Raw genomic sequence first — 25,158 nt, forward strand, 5'->3', positions numbered from 1 at the left:
CTAATTGCTTTGTATTCTATCCTTGATCGAAGGAGTGTTTGACTGAGAGGGTGTGGTCTCCCCCGGATCTGAGCACATTTGCAGCCCTAATCAAAGAATTTCAGCGTAATGGGTAACGCTCAATAATTCTTCTAGTATCCACTGTTGATGGCTCATGGCATCATGGCGTAATGTGGCGTGATGGTAGTCCATAAGGGGGATAAGATGGTTCAAGCAGTCTCTGAGAAATGCAACAGTGGGCATTCTTGTAGCGGGAGCGGGAATATTCCTGATAGCGTTGATGACGCTGGTGAAGCTGGTAATCCAACTTCATGGTGAATATGCATAGTTCCTTCACCACCCAAAAATATCAAATGATCTTCGGAAACGCGAAAAACGTCGATTTCTTAATCGTGGCAGCGACGGAAGCGTAGGGTATGTCCTCGGGCCAGCCCACGTCTGACTAGGACAGATATTGCTCTTTCTTATGTTCGTTTAGAACAATGATAGTTGCTCCTGCATCGTCATCCGCCTTCGGTTTTGTTTCTTCGAGAAACATCGCATGGAGCTTGTTATCGTTCTATTGATAGACGATAGATGGGATCCAAGGGTAAGGATCGCGGTCTCAGGATAAACTTTGCAACTGATTAAGACTTAGTTTGGTTCGAGATCTGGTTGTAAATCCTACGTTAATTAGGGCAAAGTGAATAAATTAATTTGACGAAAACCCTAAGATTCACGTTCGTATCATCACAAGGCATATTATTCAATAACCAAGAAATCTACTTTGCCAATGCGCCGCCACATGAAAGATGGAATCCTCGTACGTATGGGACACTGTTCATAATCACCACAATCGCAACATCAAAGCCTTTTTTGGCCGCCGTGGCTGGCAACTGACAGTCGGGTTTGGTGATCACGCTTAATGGGTCATGGATAAAAGAATTTGCATGCATCTACCACACTGATACAAAGAAAGTCCTTTACGAGACAGATAGTCTGTCTTGCGGCGGGATCGGATAGAGGTCTGGTTTCGTTTCTATTCTCAATTTGCTCGCACAGTATCAATACCCTTTTTGCAAAAAAAGACCTCCCGCTAAGACCTTTTTCGCCCTCCCAAACATGGGCTGTCACAGGAAGAGGACAGAGTCTGTCTAAAAGAGGACCCCAGATCCTGACTCGGCTGGTATATAGTACGTTGACTGAATGACATGTTGGTCATTCATTGTGCCATTTTGGGCTTGTAGTGCAGTGGTAAAGTCAACAACTGCTGCCTAATATTACTAGGATCTATGTTCCTCAAAAAACCGAAGTATTCATAATTCTCCTTCCCTGGTAACTGCAAACCCTGGAAACCAGTGAATTGGTATGCATATCAGGCTCCAGTCACAGACAAATACATAAATATTATACTCTTATTAAATAATTTGATTCCTATTGTAGATAGTTGCTGTGGCAGAAATATGTGGGTCTACCGAAGAAGTGATTATTCAACCGATTTTATATGATCATATTCAAATGGATGAAGGTCCTAATTCTTCTAACTACACGATAAAGAAGCCGATATTTATGCAATCTCAAAGGCTTCAGGATCGTCATAAAATGAGCGGAATGGAGTATACTGCCCGAACGGGACACTTCCCCAAAATTACGTGTTTCTCCAACTGTAGACTTGGGGTTGAAAAGTCACCGATGGTCCCACGTGCAGACTTACTATGACGCAAATTCCACAAAGATTAACCATGTATCAAGAGAGGCAATCTCATTATTCGATCAGAAATCCCCCCCCGTACCCACAGGTTGCCAGGGATGCAGATACAACTTTGCATAGTTTGGGGGTTACCTATTACGGCAAATACTTTGGATTCCTCCAACGAGCCCTAGATGCTTACCAATCAACCCTGCAGGAGGCAAACGATCATCTCCAACTAGGTATGTATTTCAGACTGTGATCTGGATTTTCGAACTGTACACCGCATTGGTCCAATAAAACCTGATCCTCGACTTGTTGTTCCTCAAACATACAGGATGGAACGCGGCGACCTCGAGCGCTGTCCATCAACAGGAAACGCTATGCAGCTTGAATCTCAGCCAACACCAGAGGCACCGGTGCCATCGCAAGATCCCCAAAACGATAATCGAAACGATGCTCAAGGCGCCGCTACTCCCATGGCCATGCAAGGCCTGCCTCCTCAATTCCCTTCGCATTTTGCCGAGATAGTCTTCATTGTCCTGTGTACAATGGGCCAACTCCTATTTGCCATTTGTTTGGCAAACATGTTTGTTGTGCAAATAACACTGGTTGAGACACTACAGATCAGTGGAACACTGTCTCCCTGGTTCATATGATCATTTCTTGAGGCACTTGGCATTTCCGTCATAGTATCAGGCTCATTGGCAGATCTCTGGGATCCCAAATGGCTGATGGTTGGTTCTTTCGTCTGGTTGACCATCTGGAATATCGTTGGGTCTTTTTCTATCCACCCAGGCAGGGCTGTACTATTTTTCGTTGTGCGCGCTATGATCGGCATTGCTATTGGAGTTCTCTGTTCCACGGCGATGAGCTTACTAGGTCGGATCTATCGGCCTGGGCTTCGAAAAAACCGAGTATTCTCGGCGATGGGAGCAATGATACCCCTTGGGTTTGGTATCGGTGCGCTTCAAGGAGGTGCTTTTAATGCACATTTGCAGTGGATCTTTGGTTCAACTGCAATTCTATCTGCCATGTGCACAATTGCAGCTCTATGGTGTATACCTTCTCTACAAAAGAGCCGAGATCCCAAGCAGAGTGAAACGTCATTTAAAGACTTCGACATATACGGATCGATTGTGCTTGTAGCGGGCTGCGGGCTTCTCATATTCGGTTTAACGCAAGGTGTTCCCTCTCAATGGGCACCATATAGCTACGCGACGATAATCGTCGGCTTTCTCCTTCTGGTCGCCTTTTCCTTCGTCGAGAATCATGTCCGAAGGCCTCTGATTGACAACCGTCTGTGGACTACCAAAGGGTTTGTTCCACTCATGCTCAGTTATTTCCTCGGATATGGTGCGTTTACGGGAGCCTGGTTGTTGTATGCTGTACGTTTCCTCCTGACGGAACAGCACAAACAACCCATTATCGCAGCTTGCTGCTTGATTCCGATGACTGTCTCGGGCGTGGTCGCCAGCTGGGTCGTCTCTCGGACACTACATAAAGTACCAGGACACTATGTGTTGGTGGGTAGTATGTTGGCATTCGCATGTGGACCCGCTTTTTTCTTACCGCAGACTCCCAACACGATATACTGGGCTTTTTCCTTCCCTTGTTTGCTGATAGCCACCTTCGGGCCGGACATGTCTTTCGCCGCTATCTCCGTGTTCATCACCTCTCGCGTCCCGAATACTTTTCAAGGAGCCGCGGGTGGCCTGTTGATTGCAGCTCAGAGCATCTCCTCGGCTGTTTTCGCGGCCGTGGGAGACTCGATAGGAGAGAAAGTGTCTAGCGGGGAGGGATACAATCTGGATCTTCATGCCATGCGTTCGATATGGTGGTTCAGTCTTGCTTGCAGCATTGTTGGCGGGATGATTTGTGCAATCTTCGTGCGCATTCCGAAAGAGGACGAAAAAGAGCATTTACATTAACGCTGGGGCATATATGTACTGTATACTATTGGAAATTGAAAATTAGTACGCATGTAATAAAGATTCAAAAGGAAGACCTTGGAACTCACGAGTTGCCAGCCATGGAAGCCGCACATGTAGTTTCCTGCTGCCCATTGACACCCACTTCAGTAGGTATCCGCATGGACCCCTTATAACTACTACTTGAACAAATATTCTCTAGATAATATGAATCCTTTCGGAAATATATATGACAACAGAATTTAATGATCTCAAAATCGGGTACTCGATTGTTAAAGAATAACCCAGCGTCACTTTGAAAGGCTGTCAAGTGATAAACCCAAAAGCTTTAAGGCAGTTTTTAAGTCTGCGGAACAACTGTTGATACAGATTAAATGACGCTCTAAGACAATCCGACAGTGACCTGGACCGGCTGTTGTCAGTTTCTCCGACATCACTGAAGGATTATGAGCGGTTGACGGCCCCCTTGAATTTTTCCCACGTTATACCTTTATTTGCAATGTTCCCTATTTCCTTGGCCATGGCCAAAGTTGTAACAAAATTGAAGGCAATGTTTGTATTAGCCTCCCCCCATCGTAGCGCGACTCTAGGCTTAAGGATTCTTCTTCAACGCGTTCAAGAGACCGTCCTGCTCGAACACACTCCTGTAGCTATATGTCAATAAATGAATATAAACCCAGTAGAAAGGAGACTTACGCATGGAATGTATTCTCCTAACCTTCGCCGCCCGGTGGGAGCATTTGCTTCCGTGAGAGTCCCATAAACAATTGCCATAAGCCATTCTGTGGACTGCATGCACCCCAAAGGCAGGGACAACGATACACTCCGAGAACGGAGACTTCGAGGCGCAGCCAGCACAGGCAATTTCTGAACCCTCGCTTATAAAGGCCCGAGTTGTTTTCTTCCGCTGCGAGTTATTTGCAGTTGACTTAATTGTAATAGTCGGAGTCAACCACGAGTCTAAAAGTATTTCTAGAAATCATACCGTTAGCGGATACTCACAGAATATCAAGAGCCGCGGCACCTTTTTCTCGCCAGTGAGATCTGTTGGTGATGTGCAACGTGGCTATGAGCCCGGGCTCTTTGCCAACGCGATAGCACCTTGATTGTTGGCTTGAATGGTAGTAGGAGTTGGAAGAAAGACTTTTGTGGGATCGAAGCGCTGAATATCGAGTTTAGTAAGCAGTAGCTGGATCCATATAAGCTCTTGGGTGGCGTAGGCTTGCGCAATGTATTCAGATTCAGTAGATGACAGTGATACTGAGGTCTGCCGCTTTGAAGACCACGAAATTGGAGCGCCAGCAAGTTTGAAGACGTATCCCGAGGTCGATTTAGCATCCTCCGCCTGCGACAAATTATCAGCGTCACACCTCACAATCCTGTCGCCACAATGTCTCCAAACTCTCGAGCTTGGTGTACGCCGATTCCATGAATCATCGCACCTTTGTGCAGAAGTTTAAGGGCATGATCGCTGAGCTTCGCCAGGTGGTTGACTGCCCACTGTGGGTTGAATACAGTTCTTTCTTGAATGCCGTCGCGTCAAACCCGGGCTCGTGCGTTGCACATCACCAACAAGATTATCAAATATACCTTTCTCTCGGAAGATATGCATAATATTTTCTGCTTCTAGGCAATGAGTTATCGGATATGCATGTCCTTCTTCATGGATTCTTTGCTGTCAAGCTGCTGGTTGTACTCGGTCAAACGACTGGTGACGGTTGCATCCGCTTCGCCCTCGTTCGGGGAGCCAGGATAAATCTTCGGTCTCTTCAAAAGGTCTTTGGACGCGCTGCCGGGCAAGGGACGCTTACGAACGTCCGACCTGGAGGGAATGGGGGTTGGGCTCAACGGAGGAGGCTAGAGGAAGAACCAACTGTTAGCCGAATAAATCTATTGACAGTCAAGACGATCGAGGAAACAATTCGACTCACCAGGGTGCTTCTCCCATCCGATGTTGATCACACAACGCCGCAGCAAGACAACATCATAGTGTAATGTATCTTATGATGAGTTTGTGATCGCATGGATAAGCGCTCTGATGCGATATGCAGGGTTGCTGGATTGTCCCACATAAAAGCGCAGATAGTTCGGGTCTCTATCCTCTGTAATGAAACTCAACACATATCCCCCCATGATTGCTTCTATATCACAATCGTAGAAATTGATATGATGATGCTCGCATTTCCAACAGATCTGTCTTTCTCGCTGATTAGGAGCGTGCAGAGCGCTTTCCTTTCTTGCGAGAAGCCACGCTCTTTTTAGAGGCAATCGCGGCTAAAACCCCTATTCTTTCAGAGGAGATATGACCAGGGATATATCTATCTCCCAAAAATGGGAAAACGAGCGATTACAAGCTAGCGGAATCTTGAGCCATGTATTGTAAGCCATGTTGTTTAAAGTTAGGAATCACTGTTTCGATCTGACTCTCGGATCCTCGTAGAAGCAACTCGGCACCCTGCTTGAGATCCTCGAATTTCGACTTCGGACTTTTGCGCTTGCGAACAGGAGGATGGTGAGGAGCGCCCTGGTTATATTAGAAAACCGAATAACCAGAGACGTTGAAAGGCTCACGTAGAGGGTGTTCGAAGTTGCAGAAGCGAATCTCAGCAACGCTCTCGCATCTTTCACCTCACGACACTGTCTCTTCAGATGGGTGGTCGGCTTGCCAGGCCGCAAGGAGGGCACGGAGCTCGCGCTCCAGGAACAGAAAGACTTTGAGCGGCAAAGCACGGATCCGAAGCCAGCAGGTATTATAAGACAGATTAAATACTGCCAGAAGGTCCGTATGCCCAGCAACATGTCACTTTCTTTACCAAAAATATGAGCCATCAATCGTAAAACCTTGAAGATCACTTGTTACCTTCGCAACGTTATCACTCGACCCTTTGTCCATTGTCGCAGGAGGAGAGGCGACGAGACGGGAAGCTGGGGATTTTGTGTAGCCGACCTCAAGTGCGATCGCTGGCCATATCGTATTACCACTTTGTTTGCGTTAGACGGAGGTATGGTTTCTTCAATATCATCGCACATGATGATCACTCGAAGATGACGATCGATCGCCGCCATTTCTTGCATGTTGCCCTAATTTTCTCCGCAGATGACCTAGGGTCATTGAAGATAGATAGACTCGTCTTCGCTCTTCCTTGGGAGGAAGTCTTTGGCCATAATGCTTGATTATCAGCTTTAAGCGTCACTGGGAGTATCTCCTAGTTCAACAGGTCAATTTTAAAACTAGTATCTCTTATAGAAAGAAGACCCATTCTGCCCACTCTGCCCATTCTGTGTCAAACTGCTCCTGGATGGACGCGTTCGCCATAGGCAAGGATAAGGTCTCTGCGATGGTTTTTCCAGTTCTCCACGCCGCCATACTCATCGAAGAATAGAATCTGGCGTTTCTCGAGATAAAGAAGCCATCGGCGGCGAAGCGGTGCCTGTATAGGCGAGTCACGTTGGCAGGGATTGCGATGAAAAAAGCCGTTTTATAATGTGCCGTGCTCCCCAACTTTGGGGGTGAGCGAACAGCGGGAGTTTCCTGTCCTCGTTAAAGTCGACATGTATGCGCATAGGTGACGTCCCTATGCAGCCGGATTTTCGGAAACGAAAAGTTAAAGTGCCGACCAAACCCAACGCCTCCATTTGTCACAAAATCAACAATGAGGTAGCTATCTTGCATTTTGTCTCGCGACGGTGTTCTTTACAGTGCTGAGTTCCAGAAGATTAACGACCCTGACGGGATGCAGACAGGGTTCCTTGGAGATAGTTGCAGGCCTTGGAAAGGGCGTCAATGTCTTCAGTTACGCGTGTATCGAGTTTTCAAACGCAGGCTTCTGACTCCTCCATCGATCTTATTGCATGGAATACGGGCATTTCGGAGATGGATGCTGGACAGGACCAGGGAAATCGCAATTGTAGGGCTTTTCAACCTTCACTTGGAAACTATCCGGTCCGTATTTGGACCCACTGTGGACTAGTTTCTCACTTTCTGTCAGTACTTGGTCCGCGAAGGGGTCAAATTGGTGGATATGTCGTTGGTTTGGTGATATCATACTCGAGCATAGGCGTCCAGAAGGTTGGCGCCTTGCTGAGACTGAGTTGGATTATACTAGACCTGTTCTATCACAATTTTCTGAGCAGATTCGCATAACGTATCCACCCAGAGGCTGTTGTTGCGGGTTGAATGGCTGTTCCCCATAGCGTTGATCGTAGGGGTCGCCCACCACTCGCGTAGTTGAGCCCCGTGGCGTCTCGGAGGAAACATTGCTTCCTAGCGCGTCGGAGTGGATGATGTTGGTGATGTGTAACGCACTTATGAGCCTGGCGGGTCAACGATCCACGGCTAAAACGTTATTTTTTCGATGAAAATTGATGAAATAAAGTGAAGACATTTAACGAAGGACCACCTCGGATACACAGCGATAAAAACGAGTCTATTCTCGATGAAATTGGTCGAGTAGAGGGCTTATAACTTGTTGGTGATGTGCAACGTGCGTTGCACATCACCAACATATGAGAGGACGCTATTTAGTGTGATGGATAGTCTGTAGGACGATTCGTGTCAAGAAAGCCGTTGTAAGCGGAATCCTTGAGGCTGGTGGTGTTGTGGAAGGACCGTTTTGCACCATTCCTCAGAACCAAAACCTTCTGTTGCCCATGACTTCAGCTTGTTGGGCGATATGATTCGGAAGAATACGTTCTTTCTCACTCTAATCTAAAGCTGCAAGCAGAGGAAAGCGCTTCCTGTAGCAGGTTAATGGGTGGCGGAGGTGGCTCTCAACACTTTCGTTTGAGCCAATAGCAGTAAGAATGGAATAGATACACTAGGGGATCCAAACCTCGATTCGAGCCTTGATCCCGTTTGCAACCGGTGGGTATACACTCGGTTAAACTCGTGATATCGTGCCCTATGGCACGATATCAGTGTATCCCATCGGCGCTGGACTGTTCTTGCCCCAGTGGCATTCGAATGTCGAGTATAGGAAATGACTAACACATCAATTCTTCGGGGTGGATGTAATTCAACATGAATTTTGCGGCATCGAGTACGCATAAACCATCTGAAATGCCGTTTTTCGACAACCGACCCATTATTCGCGATCCATGAAGTTGAAGTCATTGAGCTCATATTTGCTCCACCACCAGGCAGTGCTGCTCGTATCTGCGGGACGGTAATAAGGGGGACCGCCATTCAATTCTCTAGAGGTAAGCTGTGAGTGGCAGTGTCGAACGTCGCAGCTTCAACTGTGGCATGTGTGGCCGATTAGCTCTAGTGCGCTTTCGATATGGGAGGTTTGCAGAGTTAGATCGTCCTAAACGGAATCGTATTCATAGAGCGTTAAACGGAGGAAGTTCTCTCAAAAAGAAGACTCGGAGCTCATGAATTGCAATAACTTTTAGATATAAACTGAATTCATTGGTCATAATCAAAGAGAGAAGAGAAAAGTCCTCAGTCGGGGAATGATGGGGAAAAAAACAAAGGAAATTCGTATCGTCTTGATTCCAAAAATCGATTTGCAACCGTGAAATGAACCGAAAAAAATCATTGGGTGAACCTATCTACTAGATGTCCTCATCACAAAGGGCGGCTAGGTCGGCGTAGTTGTCAGAATTCGGCTCGGCGAGAGTAGACTGATTGTAGGCGTAAACAGGTAGTCTTTTCTCTTCAACTGCTTTGCGGTATTTTGCAGGTCTTATATTAAGATTATCCTTTCGATCCTCTGATGGGTGGATAGTTTGTTTGGTGTTTCCGAGTCTCGGAGAACGACCATGAGTCGTCTCTGCCTAAAAAGGATTTGCTGCATGTGGAATTCAAAATGCTGTAGTACTCTCATGTTTGCGACTACCTTGATCAGTCGAAGCATCTCAGTAGAGCTGGTCTGAACCGGCAGTTGGTTTGTTCTGCTGGTATATTGCGAAGTTTGGGCAATGGGTGGACGGATTGATCATGACTACAATAGCCATTGCTCGGAGTAACCAACAGCCTTTTCAGTCCTATTGATTATGGCAGCGTTGGGCGTCCATAATCCCGTTATATTAATCCTTTGTCAGTCCAGTCGCATGGCCTAGTTCTTTCTTCTATCGTTCATTTTTGTCGAATAGAGTCATAACGAACATAGTCGTCGTCGTATGAGGCAATCACGAGGAATATATCATGTCTGTCCTGGGCTATGAGTAGCCTTTCGTGTTCATGAGCGCTTCGTAAACCTGATAATGTCGCATATCGCTGATTTTTCGAGTCATGTGCGAGTGAGAAAAGTACCCGTGCCAGATATCTCTGTGAACGCGGTCGTTATGGCTGCACCGCTGAAATAGAGGATGTATGATTTTTTCCGATGCAAAGAACCTGGGCCAGATGTTCTTGAATACATTCGGTATCCTCACAATGATAGTAAACAACATCAGAGGGGAAGATTAGTTGTCTAGGAATTTCGCGTTCTGCTGACTAGGGAGCAGCCAGATTTCGTCCCCTTCCCCGAATACCCTCGCGGCTTGTGCGTCTGCTCGGAGCTGATTTTCAATTGGAGTCCAACGCGTTTTATAGTTGCTTGGACATGACCAATTCCCGGTCTTTCAGTCGAGTAATGCCTGCACTTGGCTTTTGGGGGAATTTGAGGCCTTCTTCGCTTCAATGACAGTGTAGATGTCACGAAAAGAAGGCCGATGAGAGTCCTTGACATGGGTTCACAGAATTTGTATGATCCATCTTGCGGTGCCAATTAAAGAGCACCGGAGCCCTCAAACAAGGCCGTATTTGTAGAGGGAGATGCTTCAAGGGTCTAGATGCCCCGAACAATGCTTCCAGGCTCTTCAAAAGGGCGCACAGGACCGTATGGGAAAAGTGGACATGAGGAACTCGATGATTCAAGATTGTGGCTCTTCTCCTTTGAATTGTAACCCTAGGGCGGGGCCAAGAGCCGCCTCGAAACGGGCAGCAGACGACATGACAACCGGTGTCGTTTCATTCTTTTTTCCATACTGCATGTTTTCCATGCTGCGCGTGTTGTGCGTCTTGGGGAAACTACTTCTTCATGATTATCATTTGGTTCCCATTTCGTGAAACGGGCTGTAGTTGAACAGGCAGGCATATGATAAGGGTTCATTCTTTTGTTCATGCTGCGTGCGTTGTTTCCCATGGGCACACGCTTCGTCTTTTCCAGAGTACTGTTTTGCTTGTAATTTTGGTTGTCATGCTGGGATGCCGAGAAAGGAGCTAACGGTGAACAGAACAGTCTAGGCGAAGGCATTTCTATTGCGCGTACAGTGGGCGTGTTGTGTGCCTTGAAAATCTTAATATCTGCATATCATGCTGGCAAGATATGTACAAGCAGAGCTGCACCTGAGCAAGTAGACAAGGAATAAGCATAGAAAAAACATATATAAAGCAATCCATTCTGTTTTATGACCTTCTACAAAGAAGATAGGAGGTAGGAAAATATTTACAAGACTTGGATTGGAGAGGACCGGGGGGGATTCTATATACCCAATCTCAGGCTGGGATCTGTGAATATAGGTCTTCACTGATGGTGGGCACTCGCCTGATGGATTCGCAAGAAACGATGTCAGATCTAGATGTTGTGAATGGGTAGGCTGTGATGGGGATTTTTTACGGGAGGTTTCCAGGATGGATCATGTTTGCGTGGTGAGTGAAGTAGATGGACAGCTCAGCCCTAATCACTGTCTTGGTAGGAGAGGCATTCTAGATCTAGATAGATGTACAATTGTTGGATTGGAAGTTTTCATTGCAGTTGATATATATCTAAATTTGATCGGTATTATCAACATATATTCCATGTACCCGCATGTATATAATGATAAAAGAGATAGTAAAAACATTGAGTTTGAAAAAACATAAATTTCCCAAAATCGGAGAAGACAGAACGAAAAAAGGACGTCGTCACGAAAAGAAGAAAAAAAGAAAGAGAAAAACAACGCCATCTATATAAAGACCAATACAGCTAGGGTATACATGAAGCTGATGCAAATATAAATGCACATGCAGGTCATCGGCAAGTAGAGAATAAATAAAACAGACAAAAAGAGAGAGATGGAACGAGGCTATACGTTCTGATCGCCCGCGCCCTTCATCTCCGCCATTTCGTACTCATCACCACCCTGGCTACGTCCTCGAGACGAGCTCCCTTCGGTGGCCTGAGACCCGGAGGTCCCGTTACCGGCGGCTTGTCCTGAGTTTCCACCGAAAGTGATGGGTCTGAGCTCCCGCCACTGACAAGCCCACATGCCCACGAAGGTCATCAGGGCCGCGCTGGCGCACTGGAGACCCCACCAAAGCCAGTTGCCGGGGAGCGAGTGCGTGTAGAGGGTGGTCGCGATGAGGTGTAAGAAGTGCAGGGTGAGAGAGAAATCGGGGATAAGCTTGGAGCGAGCGACGAGAACGAGGAGGAAAATGGCCCTGCGCGTGAGGTTAGATGTTAGCTTGCGCTCGCCTGGCCAACCATAACGAAGGTAGCAACGGAACAACTCACCCAATTCCGCTATTCAGCATCCATACTAGCCCGAGCACCCATCCTAGCGTGGTGTCTCCTCGCAATGCATCCCAGCTGAAGACGAGGTTCAGCGAGAACGCCGTACCGTATACCAGAGTCGTGAAGAGAATCAAGGCAGCTGCGGAAGCATAATAGGCCAGCTGGAGTAGGAGAATCTTTCGCACGATCTTCAGCGGCGGAAGCTCAGTTCGGGCCCCCGCCGGAGGAGGACGTCGGCGCGGGGGCATGAACTATTGTATGGACCCGACGTGGGATCGAGTCGAGGGGATCTAGGTAGGGTGCGCTGGAGGGGGTGGAGCGCGAGAAAGAGACCGGTGGTGAGTGGGCTTCGAAGCTCCGCGGAGGTTGGGAGAGTTCACCCCTACCCTGGAGGGCTCGAGTCGGACAAGAGCGAATGACCGGGAAAGACGCGGTATATAGAAGCCAAGTTGCAAGACAGGGAACTCAGCGACCGGATTCGAGGAATGACGGAATGGATGAAAGCGAGCAAGTCGGAGGTAGAAAGCGATGGAGAAAGGCCAAGCAAGGAAAGACGAAGTGGTTTAGCGCCACTGGAAAAGCACCGCCGCCAAGAAATGCATGACCGCCGAACACCGCGGAGCTGCTGCACCTCCGTCTCGCGCCTTCTCTCACCTCTGCCGGATTTCTCCCCCTCGTGTCGTCCTCTTCGTCGAAATCGCTCATAATGGGTTGGCTGCCTTGGTCCTCCAACTCCTCCGAGTCCAAAACTGCCTCCGACGGCGGCCGCATAGCTCCGGACCGGTCGTCGCGGAAGCGCTGCTGGGAAGGTCGTGACCTCTTCTTCACCTGTCTCGACGACAACAATATCATAGATGCCATCAAGGATGATAAAGAAGCGCGTCGCAAATGTGGCAAGGAAATCGCAGAATTCGAGACGGCCTGTTCCCAGACGTGGGTAAGTGCAACTCCTTTATTGTTGGCCCTGCGGGGTTCAAACTGGCTATTAATCCCTATACTATCTTCTCATTGCGTTTACAATCCGTTATATATGGAGCACATGTTATGGAATTTACTGACACACTGTTCGAATAGGTCAAGTACTTCAAGGAGAAGCGCGTGATGGAATATAACCGCGATAAGACCATCGAGCGGATCAAGCAAGAGGATGCGGCCAAGGTCCAAGATCTGAAATCGCAGGGCCGGGCATCGAGATGAATAGGGCTGAAAATATAAGAGAAGGGGAAGAGTGGAAAGAAAGAACGAAAAAAAGGTTGTTACGATAGACCGGACAGGTTCCTGTACAATATCACACTCCATTCATAATGAAACTAAGCGGCTCTACACTACGCTTCAAAGAATACTACAGTCCGGATCAAGTATTATAATTAATTGTCTTCGCCATTTGCTCCGCTAACCGTTACGCGCCTGATGAATCGCAAAGGACTTGTAATGAACCGCAATGCAAACCATGATAATCCCCTGAATATCTATTGTGCAGGTGTGTCAAAGATTCCTAGGAAGTGAAAAAACCATGAGACCCCTGTTGCAGATACTCGCTCGCTCAACCGATGGTTAAATTGAATAAAAAAAAAGCAAAGCAAACCCAAATAGCCATCATTACCATTTCCCGATGGCCCAAAACCACGCCCTGAGAGAATTCGACCCGTAAATCAAACGCCCAACACCGCAATACTGTGCAAATGACTGGAACCCACAGAAGATGAGAAAGGTGACATAGGAAAGGGAGATAAATAGATAGATGGGAAAAAAAAAAAAAAAGAGTCATAAAATCATTGCTTCCACTTGCCCAGTTGGTTCATGATGTTTTGTACATGGGGCGCGACGGAGGCCTGATTCTGGTGTTGCTGCCCCCCGAGGCCCTTGGTCAATAGTGAGAGCAGATTGGGGTCTGACACCACCGGTGCGTTGGGGGTTTGGATGGGGAATGGCTGAGGGGGGAGAGGTTGCTGCGGACCAGCCGCTACGGGCTGACGAGTGGCAGCGCTGAGAAGACTGGCAAGGTCCGCGGGGGTTTGAGGACTGCCTGCAGCTGGGAATGGCGGTTGCTGCGCAGTGGGGACGGCTGGCGGTCGCTGCTGAAGCGCACCCAGAAGCGACTGCAAAGTGGGACCGTCCAAAGAGGTGATCATGTTTGCAATGTTGGGCGGGTTGGAGAGCGCCGGCATTGGGGCTTGTGGGATCGGCGCAGGAGGCATGGGTGGTAATGCGAAAGGAATAGTAGGAGGAAAGGGAGTTGGAGGAGCGCCACGCTGCACTGACTGTGCGTGGAACACAATTTCGGCGGCAATGCTTGGTTCGACATCAGGGTATTCTGCTAACGTGTGAGCAAATCAAACGTGGAGCCTATATAGGGAGAATGAGAAGGACTGACCATTGAAGCGGACATTTTCCGCACCGCCACTCCGGTCGAACACCTGTAGGGGAATTTTCCGCGAGAACTGATTGGGACGCGAAAGTCTCACCACGGCGAGGACACCCTCAGAAATCTGTCGCTGCACCGCGGCGTTGAGAGGGATTCGCGGCCCGAGCACCAGAATGTCAACCCGCAAGCCTCGGTTGCGGAAGGCATTTTCGACCTGAAAGATAAAATTGCTAGAGACATCGGATTAGCATCAGAAGAACCCCAACAGGCGACGGTAAACCAACCGATCCACTTCCTCCAACACCAGAACCTGCACCTCAGGTACATCTCTTGGGTTTCGCCTAGGCACGGGCAAGTCCGCATCCCCATCGTAAGAGCGCGCGCGAGGGCTGAGACTGCGATACCTGCGTTCTCTAGAGAATGGAGACCGCGAACGCCGTCTCTCCCGCCTATCAAACCGTTCTGGAGTCCGGTCGCGAGACCGATAGCCGTCGCGGCCTCGGAAACCACGGGGCGAGGGCGATCGAGGCGGTCGGTAATCATCACGGCGTCGATGAGTAGGCTCGTCACGGAAATCGCTGAACGGCAATCTCCCCGGCTCGTAAGGTCTGTCATAGCGGTCTCCAGCTGGCCTCGGGTTGCGACTGGCGGGAGGAGGTCCACTTCTACTGAATTCTGGCGACCGCGAGCGCCGAGGGGGAGGAGCGCGGGATGATTCTGCCACGGGTGGCCCAGGTCGAGTGTTCCGTTGAGGCTTCGAAATTTCAAGATCTAACGAATTGCGTGAGTAAACAAGCATGCCGCTTTGTAGTCCCAATGGCTGAAACACTTACGGACTTTCCGTCCCCTAATCACCGCGCCTTGCTCTGCATCGAGCCCTTTCTTACAGGCCGAAGAATCAAGGAATTGGATGAAACCGTAGGCCTGTTTGATCGATATCTGGGCTAGTTTCCCGTACTTGTGGAATATGTGAAAGAGATCCCTCTTGGTTACTCGCTCGGTGGGTAGATTGCCTGCCTGGCGCGTTAATACCTTGCCCGATACCAGCAACGGGACATGACGGGACAGATAGTAGGTACTGACCAACAAATAGCCTAGAACCCGACGGGAAACGATCCCAGAGGCCTTCCGTCACGTATATTCTTTCATTGTGAAGAAATTCGTCATATTTCTTTTGCACATCAGGACCCCATGGAGCGTCTTCATCGGTGCCTTTAGGCGGTCGACCTTGCTTGCCATCGGTACGGGCGTGCTTAGCCCCCGGCGCAAACGGCTCCTGAGAATCCGTCGAATTGGTGGGAGATTGTTGGAAGCTAGGGACCGGAGGAGGGGGTAACGCGCTGGCCCCCGAAGAAGTTCCTGGGGCTCCAGCAGCAACCACCGAAGAGGCTCCCGAGCCGGATTGATAATTACTTTGCTGGGTGGGATAGGTGGTGGAAGTATTGGGGGTATTAGGGGGGAGTTGATGATAGGAACGTATATCATCGTTGGGATAGTAATTGGGATGGATCGAGGGCTTCTCCTGGGGCGGGGGACGGGGAGGAAGACCCAGGGAAGATTGGAGGGCTTCGTCAGAAGCTGCATGAGGGCCTGCAGTGGCGTCATTGGCAGACGAGGGTGCCGTCTCCATCACCGCATGGGCAGGGGGTGCGGCAGTAGAGGGAGGGGGGAGATTATCGAGGAGGTTCTGGAAGTCCACACCATCCTCACCAATATTATCAACGGGTCTGTTCTGGGTATCTAGGCGATGCGGCGGCGCGGCCGTCCAGCTGGCGACAGCAGGGTCTACCTCGTTCGCAGTACGGATGCTCTGAGGGTGGGAAGAAGAGGAAGGGACATCGGGGACGGGATGAGCTAAGGTGGCGGGATCTGATGGATGAAAAGCCGTTAGAGAAGAGTTTGCTGCTGCGGATGTCCAGACATCCGCTGGAGTCGCAGTGGCCATGGAAGGAGCAGAATGGTCTGCGGGTGACGCCTGGGGAAACGAGGCCGTAAAGGAAGAAAAGGACCGCGTCCCATTCTTCGTCTGAGAAGAGCCAGAGTGTAAGCTACCTTGTATTTGTGGTGGTCGGTCCGAGCCCCTCACGGAAGCCGCGTTATCCATTGCATGCGCGGACCCTGCATGAGGGGCCGGGAAAGTTCCATCGTGACGAGGCACCAAGGCGAAGTTGTCAACGGCGGCTTCCGGCGTCTCGTAGGTCGAGGTATCGTTGAAAACGGGGTCCATTTGATTCTGAAGCACCGGGATATTGGCCGGTTCCGCGATGTGAAGCGGGCGGGGGCTCTCGGGAGTCAGAGTCTTGCCACGGAAGTGAAGAGCTTCATCTGGGGAACTCGGCGTCATGTAGACCAAGGGTGTGAAATAGATTCATCTACAAAACAAAACAAGAAGAAGAAAGAAAAAAAAAATAACACGCAACGAGCCACACGAGATGGAGAATTTCAAAATCGGCACAGCTAAGGTGGGGCTATCTGGGAAAAAGAACCGGACCGTTGGAGTACCGGGGCGGTAAAGGAGAAGGTGAGGAATACAAGTATTCCGTAGAGCCAACCCCAGGGCAAGAGAGCAAGAGAGAGGGGGGGATGAAGGGAAAGGGAAGAAGAGGGAAAGAATCCTAACTGACACCCGGAGACAGGGGAAAAACAGAGAAAAGAAAAAAGGTTCAACCCCGAGACGACAGGAACAAAATAAGAAAGGAGGGAAAATAAAAAAAAAAAAAAATGGAAGAAAGAGAGAAAAAAAAAAGACCCGAAGCTATGGCCGATCCAACCCAGGGAAGAAAGGGGATTGACGTCGAAAGATCTAGTAGCCGGGCGGGAACGAGACTAAGGAAGAATGATGACTCGATGAGAGCAGACCGGGACCTTCGTCGAGACAACCTCAGTCAATCGGGATTATCGGATGATGCACAAGGGTTGATGAGGAGCGGAAGGATGCAAATGAGGAGATAATCCCAATCAATCTGTCGGTAGGAGACTCGGAGGGTGGTCACGTTGTGAGGGTGTGGTTACTTTTTTTTACTTGTATGAACTTGTACTTGCACTTGTACATGTACTCGAGTACAGTACATGGAACTGAACACACCGAAATGGGAGAGGGGACTTCCCTATCGAGTCGACGAGTACTCAGTAGTAGTGGGAACTCCAATTTTCCCAGGTGTGGATAGGGAACAATTAGCGGTTAGTTTGCTTTAAGATGGAATTTTTTTAAAAAATTTATTTATGGGATGGAGAAAAGAAAATCAGAAAAGAATGACGAGGGAGGCAGAAGGGGAGGGAGGGATATGGACCAAAAAAAGCAAAAAAAAAAAAAAAAAAAAAAAAAAAAAAAAAAAAAAAAAAAAAAAAAAGCAAAGGCAAAAAGAGGACAGGGAAGAAAAAGGTCTGCAGGGTGGAAATGAGAGAAAATCAGAGTTTGCGCAAGTCAGCTTCACATAACTTCCACGCTTGCCTCGATCGGGCTGGGCAGGTGGTGGACGCGGCACGATGAGTGGCCAGCCGAACACCCTTAGTGGCGGGTCAAGGCGTGCTCTGGATTTTTCTCCTGGAACTGATGGAACTGCAAAGATGGAATTATTAGTCAAACCAGCTCGGAGCTAAGAATAAATTCCTCACTCGGTCAGGTCTAGACTCCAACACGGTCGGCGGTCGGAGCACTTCCCGTCCATGAGCGACTCGTCGGGCCTACACGTGTGTCCTATAGACTGTAGTCCACGGAGCCTGTCCGTCGTCGTTTTTTATTTTTTATCTTATGTTATGTTATTTGTGTACTCCGTATGTATATGTCTACTCCGTAGCCTGTGGATGGCTGTCATTCTGACTGACTTTTCCGACCCACGTAGATAGACAAAAAAAAAAAAAAAAAACCAAAACAGAAAGAAGCAGCAAAGAACCTGGCATGGCAGCCGACATATCCAAGGACCGGCCCTGGCAGAAGGAGGACGCTCCTCGAGTCCTCAGTTAGTCCTTACGGCTTACCTGACCGTACGGGTCCTTGGTTCCGACTAGTTCGGGTTTCTTGGGTGATCCCCGTGCCTGTTACTGGCTAGTATCACGGCCTTAATTCAATGTCCCAATTGCACGTCCGTCACCTGGAACTACTGCATGTATATACAACCAGACCGTGTACCATTACTTCCTGACCTTCCGGTTATTGTCCCTTGATTTGACCGAATTTCCGGGGAGCATAAAGGACCAAAAATTCCCCGTATTACAAACCATGGCGGTCCAGTGTTTCCGGCGGCTCTTCTCCCATCCTCCCCCTCTTCTGCCTTTCTCTTCGGGCCCCACCTTCGCCGTGAGATCCTTTGCTTCCCGACGCGCTGCTGCTATCAATAATAGCAACAGTAACAGTAATGGGGATAAGGAGGCCGACGGGGAGTTCGCGGCGGCGAGAGAATGGCTGGGGACCTTCCATAACAACGCCATCCCGCGTCATATCGGTGAAATCTCCTTCAGCCGGTCAGGTGGTCCGGGGGGCCAGAATGTAAACAAGTCCGTTCCCCCCTCTCTCCTAGACCTTCTCCCTCTTCCCACCTGAACTACCGCGACGCTACGGTGCCCCGAACGCGTGATCGCTAAAGTGGCTACCACAGGGTGAACTCCAAGGCGACCCTCAAGGTACCGCTGCAATCGCTGTTGCCGCTAGTGCCGGCCATTTTACATCCGCCACTGCGCTCCTCCCGCTACCTTGCAGAACGTAGCCAGAGCCTGGTCATCCAGTCCGAGGAGTCGCGGAAACAAGCCGCCAACGTGGAGTCCTGTTATGACAAGCTCCACCAGCTGCTCAAAAGTACCGCACAGGAGGTGATCCCGGGGGAAACCTCGCCGGAGCAACGAGATCGCGTGCATAAATTGTAGGTGCCTTTTTCCGGAATGCATTCGGTGTACTCCGTACTATCTTGTCATTCATCTCTGCCCCTATGACACGTCAAAAGACTTGGCTACGGAACTCGAAACTGACCATGTACTGTACATACAGAAAAAAGGCTGAAAATGAAGCAAGAATCAAGACGAAAAAGCTGCACAGCAGCAAAAAAAGCAGCCGACGGGGTAGTAGTAAATATGACGAATGATTTAAGATGCTAACTTTTCTCGATCTATGCCGACGAAGACTTGAATCTTCTGCGTTTGCTTCATTAATGGAAATAAGATGGTAACCCCCGGTGAACGCCTTTTCTTGTGGATGAGATGCGAAATTGTAAAACGTCCTACTGTTGAAGTACCTGCTCCGCCTTCTGAACGGTGGCTGCGAGAACCATGCGCAAGGATGGGTCGAGGCCTTCTGTCTTCTCCAAGGGTTGCAGCCAGTCGACGACTTCTCTGGCAATGCTCGGCTGGTCCCGATAGTCCCTCAGGCGGGTCAAGGATGTACCCAGAGCACGTGGGAATTCAGCGGAAGTGACGCGGATGCCGGCAGTAGGAAGCTTGATATAGCAAATCTGCGTATGATAGCTGGTGGGCTTAGATTCTTGCATCGCCGCAACGGCGTGTTCCAGAATCTTGGGTAGACATGGCACCTCTTCGAATTCGAAAGCCATGTCGTAGAATTCGTGACCGAACTTGGCGTCGTTGTCGAAGTTGCGCATTGCGGTGTCGAAAATGGCCATGGGGATCGCTCCGCTAAGCGCAGGTGTCGAGTTCAGAGTTTCCAAAGCCTGCGGGTCCACCCCGTCAGCCTCTCCTTCGCTGGGGTTAATGTCTTCGCCGGTGATCTTGGGTAGCGCGATCATGTCGGCATCGTGGTCATCCATGGAGACATCTTGCGTTGGGTCGGACTGTTCGAGCGGTTGATCGAGGCCTAAGATACGCTGGCGAGCAATGAGCTTGGCCGTGTAGATCAATTCCAACTTGGCGTAGTTGATCCAGAGCTTCCTCGAGCTCTTGCAGAATCTCAATCCACGCTGCATGAAGCTTCGCGCCTGCGACATGTCCGCGTGATCCTCGACATTGTATTGCGCTGCATATATCCACAGTTCGGCGTTGGTTGGGTGGAATCGAAGGGCGTCGGTGAAGACGGTGGCAAGTTTTCTGTACGACTTTTGTTGCCTCGCATACTCGATGTACTGAACCCACAGTCCAATGTCACCATGGAATTTGCGAGTCGCCCGGTCCAGAATGAAAAAGATCCGTCGCTGTCCAGAATATCCCGCCGACTTGATACCTAGTCGCTTCACTCTCTTGCGCCGGAGGATGTCCAGGTTCATTTCGTATTCCGCATATCGTACAAAGTCCGAGGGTTGCGCTCCTCGAGCATTAAGCTTGTGTTCGAAGTCGGACCTCTTCTTGATGATGGCTGAGATTTCATCCTAGACACGAAAGGCCTTGTTAGTCCCATGGTCGCGTTACGATAAGACGAAAGATCTTCATCTTACCTTATTGAAAAGCTTTTTGCGCTCATACTCTTTCAGTTCCGGAATAGACTTCTCCAGAAAGAAACGGGCCTTGTCAGTAGCGGCGGACATGATTGCAGTGGCCGCAACGGGCGTCTAGTTGTTCGTCAATGCCAGTCAAGGTCAAGAAAAAAAAAGTGGTCGGCATCCCGCACCCCAAAGTTTCTCCCAGGCCGCCTGCCCGTTTAGCTCTAGTGTGCCCGCAAGTTGCCGAGCCTCAAGGAACCGACTGTCACGTCCGCAATTCCATCTTACGTTGCGTTTGCCTGCTACCTCAGGGGTTTTAGCGACCTCTTTGCCGTGCGGTTTTCGTTGGTCGATCCGTTCTCTCTTTTCCTTTCTTTTTCTTCTTCGATGCTTCTTTTTCGTGACGCTCTTTTGTCCTCTTACTATTAAATTGAGCCTTGTTTATCTCGTCCCTTCGGCCTCAATCCACTGCCTGGAGACCGACCCTGCGTCTCCTGCGCTACCATGGCACCTCGATATAAGGACGGAGATGCTGTCGTAGCGGTTAGTGCTAATGGATACAATGCCATTGGGCCTGGTGGTTTGCTGACTATCTCGCAGGTGAACGGGAAATGGGTGTCCTGGACGCATACTGCCGTTGCCTACACGGCCTTCTTCAGTGCTCTAATAGTCGGAATGGCCCTGCATTTCCGGAAGATTGTGCAGAACGAACATTACGGATATCCCGATGAATGGTTCCCCTCCGTGTCGGCCACCATTGGGGATCGCTACCCCGAACGCTCCTTCTTCCAAGTCTTCATTGCCATTACCTCCGGTCCTCGATTCGCCCTCGTGTTCCTGTGGTACATCCTGACCGCGCGCCCGAACTCGTCGCTCCCCAAGATTGTCGCTGGTGTTGGATTGTTCCGGACATTCACCTGTGGTGGCTGGACCTACGTGACCTCGACAGACGACCACGACTGGCATGACATCTTCATGATCTCCTACCTGGTTGCGACGCTGCCGTGGACGCTCGGTTGTCTGGCCTTGAGCCCCAACAATCGCCGTGCTGTCAAGTACCGAAAGGTCATGGCGAGCCTCTTCTTTGGTACCTTGGTGCCATTGATCTATTACTTCATTCAGCACAAAGTGCACAAGGTCCCTGGCGGTAAGTATAGTGCTTTTACGGCCCATAGAGACGTCGTTGCTGACAAACCATCTTCGTTTAGCCTACACGAAGTACGCCTTTTTCGAGTGGTCCCTCATTTTGTTTGATGTCGGATTTGATGCGGTGACCGCATTGGATTTCGAGGCCTTCGAGATTGTGGTGAGGGATGTCAAAGGAATCAGCAGAGGGTATGTACAGTGGCTTCCGAAATAAACCAGAACGAGAAGAAATGTACAGTGGCTCGAAAATTCAGCGCTTGGTTTTGATAAAAGAAAATGGGCTCTAAAGTTTTATCCTTCAGGCAGTTGAAGACCACGGCGGACTCCGTCCTTGAGAAAGAGTGTGTATAATCTGATCTCCAGAGCAATCACGATTTTGGCAATTAACTCGTAGTTAGGAAGGGCAAGCCCGTTGGCAACACTTTTGGCGAAGGTTTCTTCTGGACGGAAATCATTGACGCGGCAGCGGATGTTTACAACGGGGTAAATTATGCCCCGGCCCTTTTCTGCAGATTCGTTACTAACAGAAAGACGTAGTTCGTCTTCTGGTCTACCTGGACGGCTCTTGGACTGTTAGTCTGGTGTAAGTGTTATTGGCTCTTTGTCTGTCAGGGAATTGCTCTGATCAACTTGTAGATTTCCCTCTGTGGCACATGGGCATCTCCGGTTACGAGGCTGCTATCGTCTGCTTTGCCTCGCCCCTTCTTTTTGTCATTCCCGGATTGAAAACTGCGGTCACCAAAAACCCTCGCCTTGTTCATTTCCTATCGCTTTCTGGTCTGCTGGCCTACCAGGTGCAGACCCCCTCCAACCGGCTATTTGTGACCGGTTTTGCTGTCTGCTGTGGCAGTATTTCATTCACTGGTCAGCTGTATGCGGACAGGGCGAACAAAGCCAGACTCGAGTCCCGGATCACCGCATGGGCCATGGGTCTGATCTTATCGAGCATCGCCAAATTTGCTTTCAAGACAAACAACCCCGTCTGGCCAACGATGCACCCCGGAAACGGAGGTTGGAACAAGCTTGGTTTGTTACTTGCGATTCTTTCTGTTCTGAGGGCACACCGGAGAGGCCCGACTAGCGGAGGTGACTACCTACCCCCGAATCCCAAGAAAGGTTCTTCGACTCTGGCCGGTATCGGTTTTGGTGGCATAACCTTTGTTATGTCCTCTCTTTTGGCTGATTCCAGCACTATGATCTCCTGGGTTTGGGAAGGATACCCCGTGCGCGGCCCCATCGCAGTTCCCCACGGAGCAGTCACGATCTTCGCAATGGGCGCAGGTCTTGTGTTTGGTCTCTACTATCCTGCTCTGACCGGAAGCTGGACGGCGTTTGGCATTGGTTCTTTGGGCGCCGCTCTGCTTACTTGCTACAGTCACTGGACCGGGTTCTACGGTGGTCTTATCCTCGCGTTCTACACCTTGGCGGTTACTCCAGTCTTGATCGCATCGGCTGTTCGCCACTCGCCCGTTACCGCCTTCGGCGTTGGCGGCATCTTCTTTATGTTCATGGTTCTTTTCCACGTCTGGGTTGTGGCCTACGCCTTCGTTCCCGGTGGACCCCTCGTGCGAGAGCACACTGACTGGGTCATGATCACTACCATGCTCTCCATCGGTGCTGGTGTCTTCTCGGCTGCCGTTACAAACTCGTCTAACAGACAGAGCAAGACGATCAGCCCCAGTGGTCGCCGACAGCGATCGTACTACATTTACGTCCTGGCAGCCCTGCAGCTTCTTTCCGTTGCCATCGCCTATCTGCGCTTCCCCACCAATGATTATGTTCCTTACCACAAGGATGACAAGGTTGTCACTGCCGGTATCTGGACGGTCCATTTCGGCCTTGACAACGACATGTGGTCTTCTGAGCAACGTATGCGCCAGGTGATCGAGGAACTTGAGCTTGACGTGGTCGGCTTGCTTGAGTCGGATAACCAGCGCATTATCATGGGCAATCGCGACGTCACTCAAGTTTTGGCCGAGGAAATGGGCATGTATGCCGACTTCGGACCTGGCCCCAACAAGCACACGTGGGGTTCCGCCCTGCTTTCCAAGTTCCCCATTGTCAACTCTACTCACCACCTTCTCCCATCGCCCGTTGGTGAGCTTGCTCCTGCTATCCACGCCACTCTGGACATGTATGGCGAACTGGTTGACGTTGTGGTCTTCCACTCCGGTCAGGAAGAGGATCCGGAGGACCGTCGTCTCCAGACCGAGTACCTGTCGAAATTGATGGGCGAGTCCCCGCGCCCCTTGATCCTTCTCAGTTACCTAGTCACCAAGCCGCTGGAAGGCAACTACAACACCTACGTCAGCGACCTCAGTGGCATGAAGGATATCGACAACACTGACTGGGACCGATGGTGCGAGTACATCCTTTACAAGAAGCTGAAGAGAACAGGCTATGCTCGTGTCAGCCGTGACTCTATTACGGACACTGAAATTCAGGTAAGTTTCAAAATCTTCCCTTTGTTGATAACTATCCCAAATTATTTTTCGTTGATTTTGTACTAATTGCTTCTTTTCATATGAACAGGTCGGAAAGTTTGTGGTAGGAGAGCCTGAGCCCGAGAATGAGATGCGCATTGGAGAGGAAATGGTGCCTCAGGGTCGACAATTTCCAGCACTTTTCCGCGGCCAAGGTGTCCGTGGTCACCGCTATCATGTCTTTGACGAACCCAGATACTGGCAATAAGCTATCGACTCTGTGGCGTCAAAAGAAGCGAGGAGGTGTATCCTTTCTTCGAGCACTCGGCTTTTCTATGTTCTTGTTTGACAAACACATTGAGTACAAGTTTTCATAGGCCGAGCACACTAGTACTCTCATAGCTAATTACTAGCTCTAGTTGTTATGACTCTGTAAAAGAACTTATAGTTGATATATATCTGTATTTAATTTTTGGAATCAACTAAGGTCAATTACCAAGCCAACCCTTGAAACGATACCACGCGTATACAGTAAGAGTTGACTAGCTAGGATATATTACTCACCATCCTGCTGCATGACCCTGAAAACCTTATCTTGTTCAGCGACAGGCTGCGGAATGTTATGCTCAACACTCCACACGTTGGTCCTTGTTCGTGAGACACAATAATCTCATCCGGTCTGGGTCACGGCATGATCGGCAAAATCCGGCTTCCTGAGACACTCAATTATGCTTTTATAGAACATGACATCCCTGGCACAGCCAAAACCGCTCCCTCTACGATCT

The 25,158-nt window shown here is 49.6% G+C and overlaps 8 protein-coding genes across 8 annotated transcripts; 4 read left to right on the forward strand and 4 right to left on the reverse strand.

Moving 5' to 3' along the window:
• Positions 1–2,007: 2,007 nt before the first annotated feature.
• On the forward strand, positions 2,008–3,600 carry KD926_000123 (MFS general substrate transporter; the record flags this gene model as incomplete). Its single annotated transcript, XM_053104047.1, has 2 exons — positions 2,008–2,299; positions 2,369–3,600. The coding sequence occupies 2 exons, from the start codon at positions 2,008–2,010 to the stop codon at positions 3,598–3,600; spliced, it is 1,524 nt and encodes a 507-aa protein (XP_052952618.1).
• Positions 3,601–4,666: 1,066 nt separating this feature from the next.
• On the reverse strand, positions 4,667–6,493 carry KD926_000124 (Ty1/Copia family ribonuclease HI; the record flags this gene model as incomplete). The annotated part of the gene is made up of 4 exons (XM_053104049.1): positions 4,667–4,945; positions 5,317–5,457; positions 6,011–6,124; positions 6,461–6,493. The coding sequence occupies 4 exons, from the start codon at positions 6,491–6,493 to the stop codon at positions 4,667–4,669; spliced, it is 567 nt and encodes a 188-aa protein (XP_052952619.1).
• Positions 6,494–11,652: 5,159 nt separating this feature from the next.
• Positions 11,653–12,328, reverse strand: KD926_000125 (protein SYS1; the record flags this gene model as incomplete). Its single annotated transcript, XM_053104050.1, has 2 exons — positions 11,653–12,007; positions 12,081–12,328. The coding sequence occupies 2 exons, from the start codon at positions 12,326–12,328 to the stop codon at positions 11,653–11,655; spliced, it is 603 nt and encodes a 200-aa protein (XP_052952620.1).
• A 458-nt stretch (positions 12,329–12,786) lies between these two features.
• KD926_000126 (cytochrome c oxidase subunit 6B family protein) lies at positions 12,787–13,277 on the forward strand (the record flags this gene model as incomplete). The annotated part of the gene is made up of 2 exons (XM_053104051.1): positions 12,787–13,017; positions 13,155–13,277. The coding sequence occupies 2 exons, from the start codon at positions 12,787–12,789 to the stop codon at positions 13,275–13,277; spliced, it is 354 nt and encodes a 117-aa protein (XP_052952621.1).
• A 575-nt stretch (positions 13,278–13,852) lies between these two features.
• KD926_000127 (putative RNA-binding protein (Nab3)) lies at positions 13,853–16,789 on the reverse strand (the record flags this gene model as incomplete). The annotated part of the gene is made up of 5 exons (XM_053104052.1): positions 13,853–14,394; positions 14,455–14,675; positions 14,730–15,216; positions 15,279–15,458; positions 15,529–16,789. 5 exons carry the CDS (start codon positions 16,787–16,789, stop codon positions 13,853–13,855), a joined length of 2,691 nt encoding a protein of 896 aa, XP_052952622.1.
• Positions 16,790–18,664: 1,875 nt separating this feature from the next.
• KD926_000128 (peptidyl-tRNA hydrolase domain protein) lies at positions 18,665–19,305 on the forward strand (the record flags this gene model as incomplete). Its single annotated transcript, XM_053104053.1, has 2 exons — positions 18,665–18,939; positions 19,041–19,305. The coding sequence occupies 2 exons, from the start codon at positions 18,665–18,667 to the stop codon at positions 19,303–19,305; spliced, it is 540 nt and encodes a 179-aa protein (XP_052952623.1).
• A 350-nt stretch (positions 19,306–19,655) lies between these two features.
• Positions 19,656–20,909, reverse strand: KD926_000129 (snoRNA-binding rRNA-processing protein UTP6; the record flags this gene model as incomplete). Its single annotated transcript, XM_053104054.1, has 2 exons — positions 19,656–20,753; positions 20,820–20,909. The coding sequence occupies 2 exons, from the start codon at positions 20,907–20,909 to the stop codon at positions 19,656–19,658; spliced, it is 1,188 nt and encodes a 395-aa protein (XP_052952624.1).
• Positions 20,910–21,308: 399 nt separating this feature from the next.
• On the forward strand, positions 21,309–24,641 carry KD926_000130 (putative integral plasma membrane protein; the record flags this gene model as incomplete). Its single annotated transcript, XM_053104055.1, has 8 exons — positions 21,309–21,347; positions 21,405–21,951; positions 22,013–22,139; positions 22,253–22,291; positions 22,349–22,433; positions 22,488–22,533; positions 22,587–24,394; positions 24,483–24,641. 8 exons carry the CDS (start codon positions 21,309–21,311, stop codon positions 24,639–24,641), a joined length of 2,850 nt encoding a protein of 949 aa, XP_052952625.1.
• Positions 24,642–25,158: the final 517 nt, after the last annotated feature.

This window comes from Aspergillus affinis (assembly GCF_023601865.1).
Source record: "Aspergillus affinis strain CMG 70 chromosome Unknown NODE_103_length_130260_cov_86_642442, whole genome shotgun sequence".
NCBI classification, from domain to species: Eukaryota; Fungi; Ascomycota; class Eurotiomycetes; order Eurotiales; family Aspergillaceae; genus Aspergillus; species Aspergillus affinis.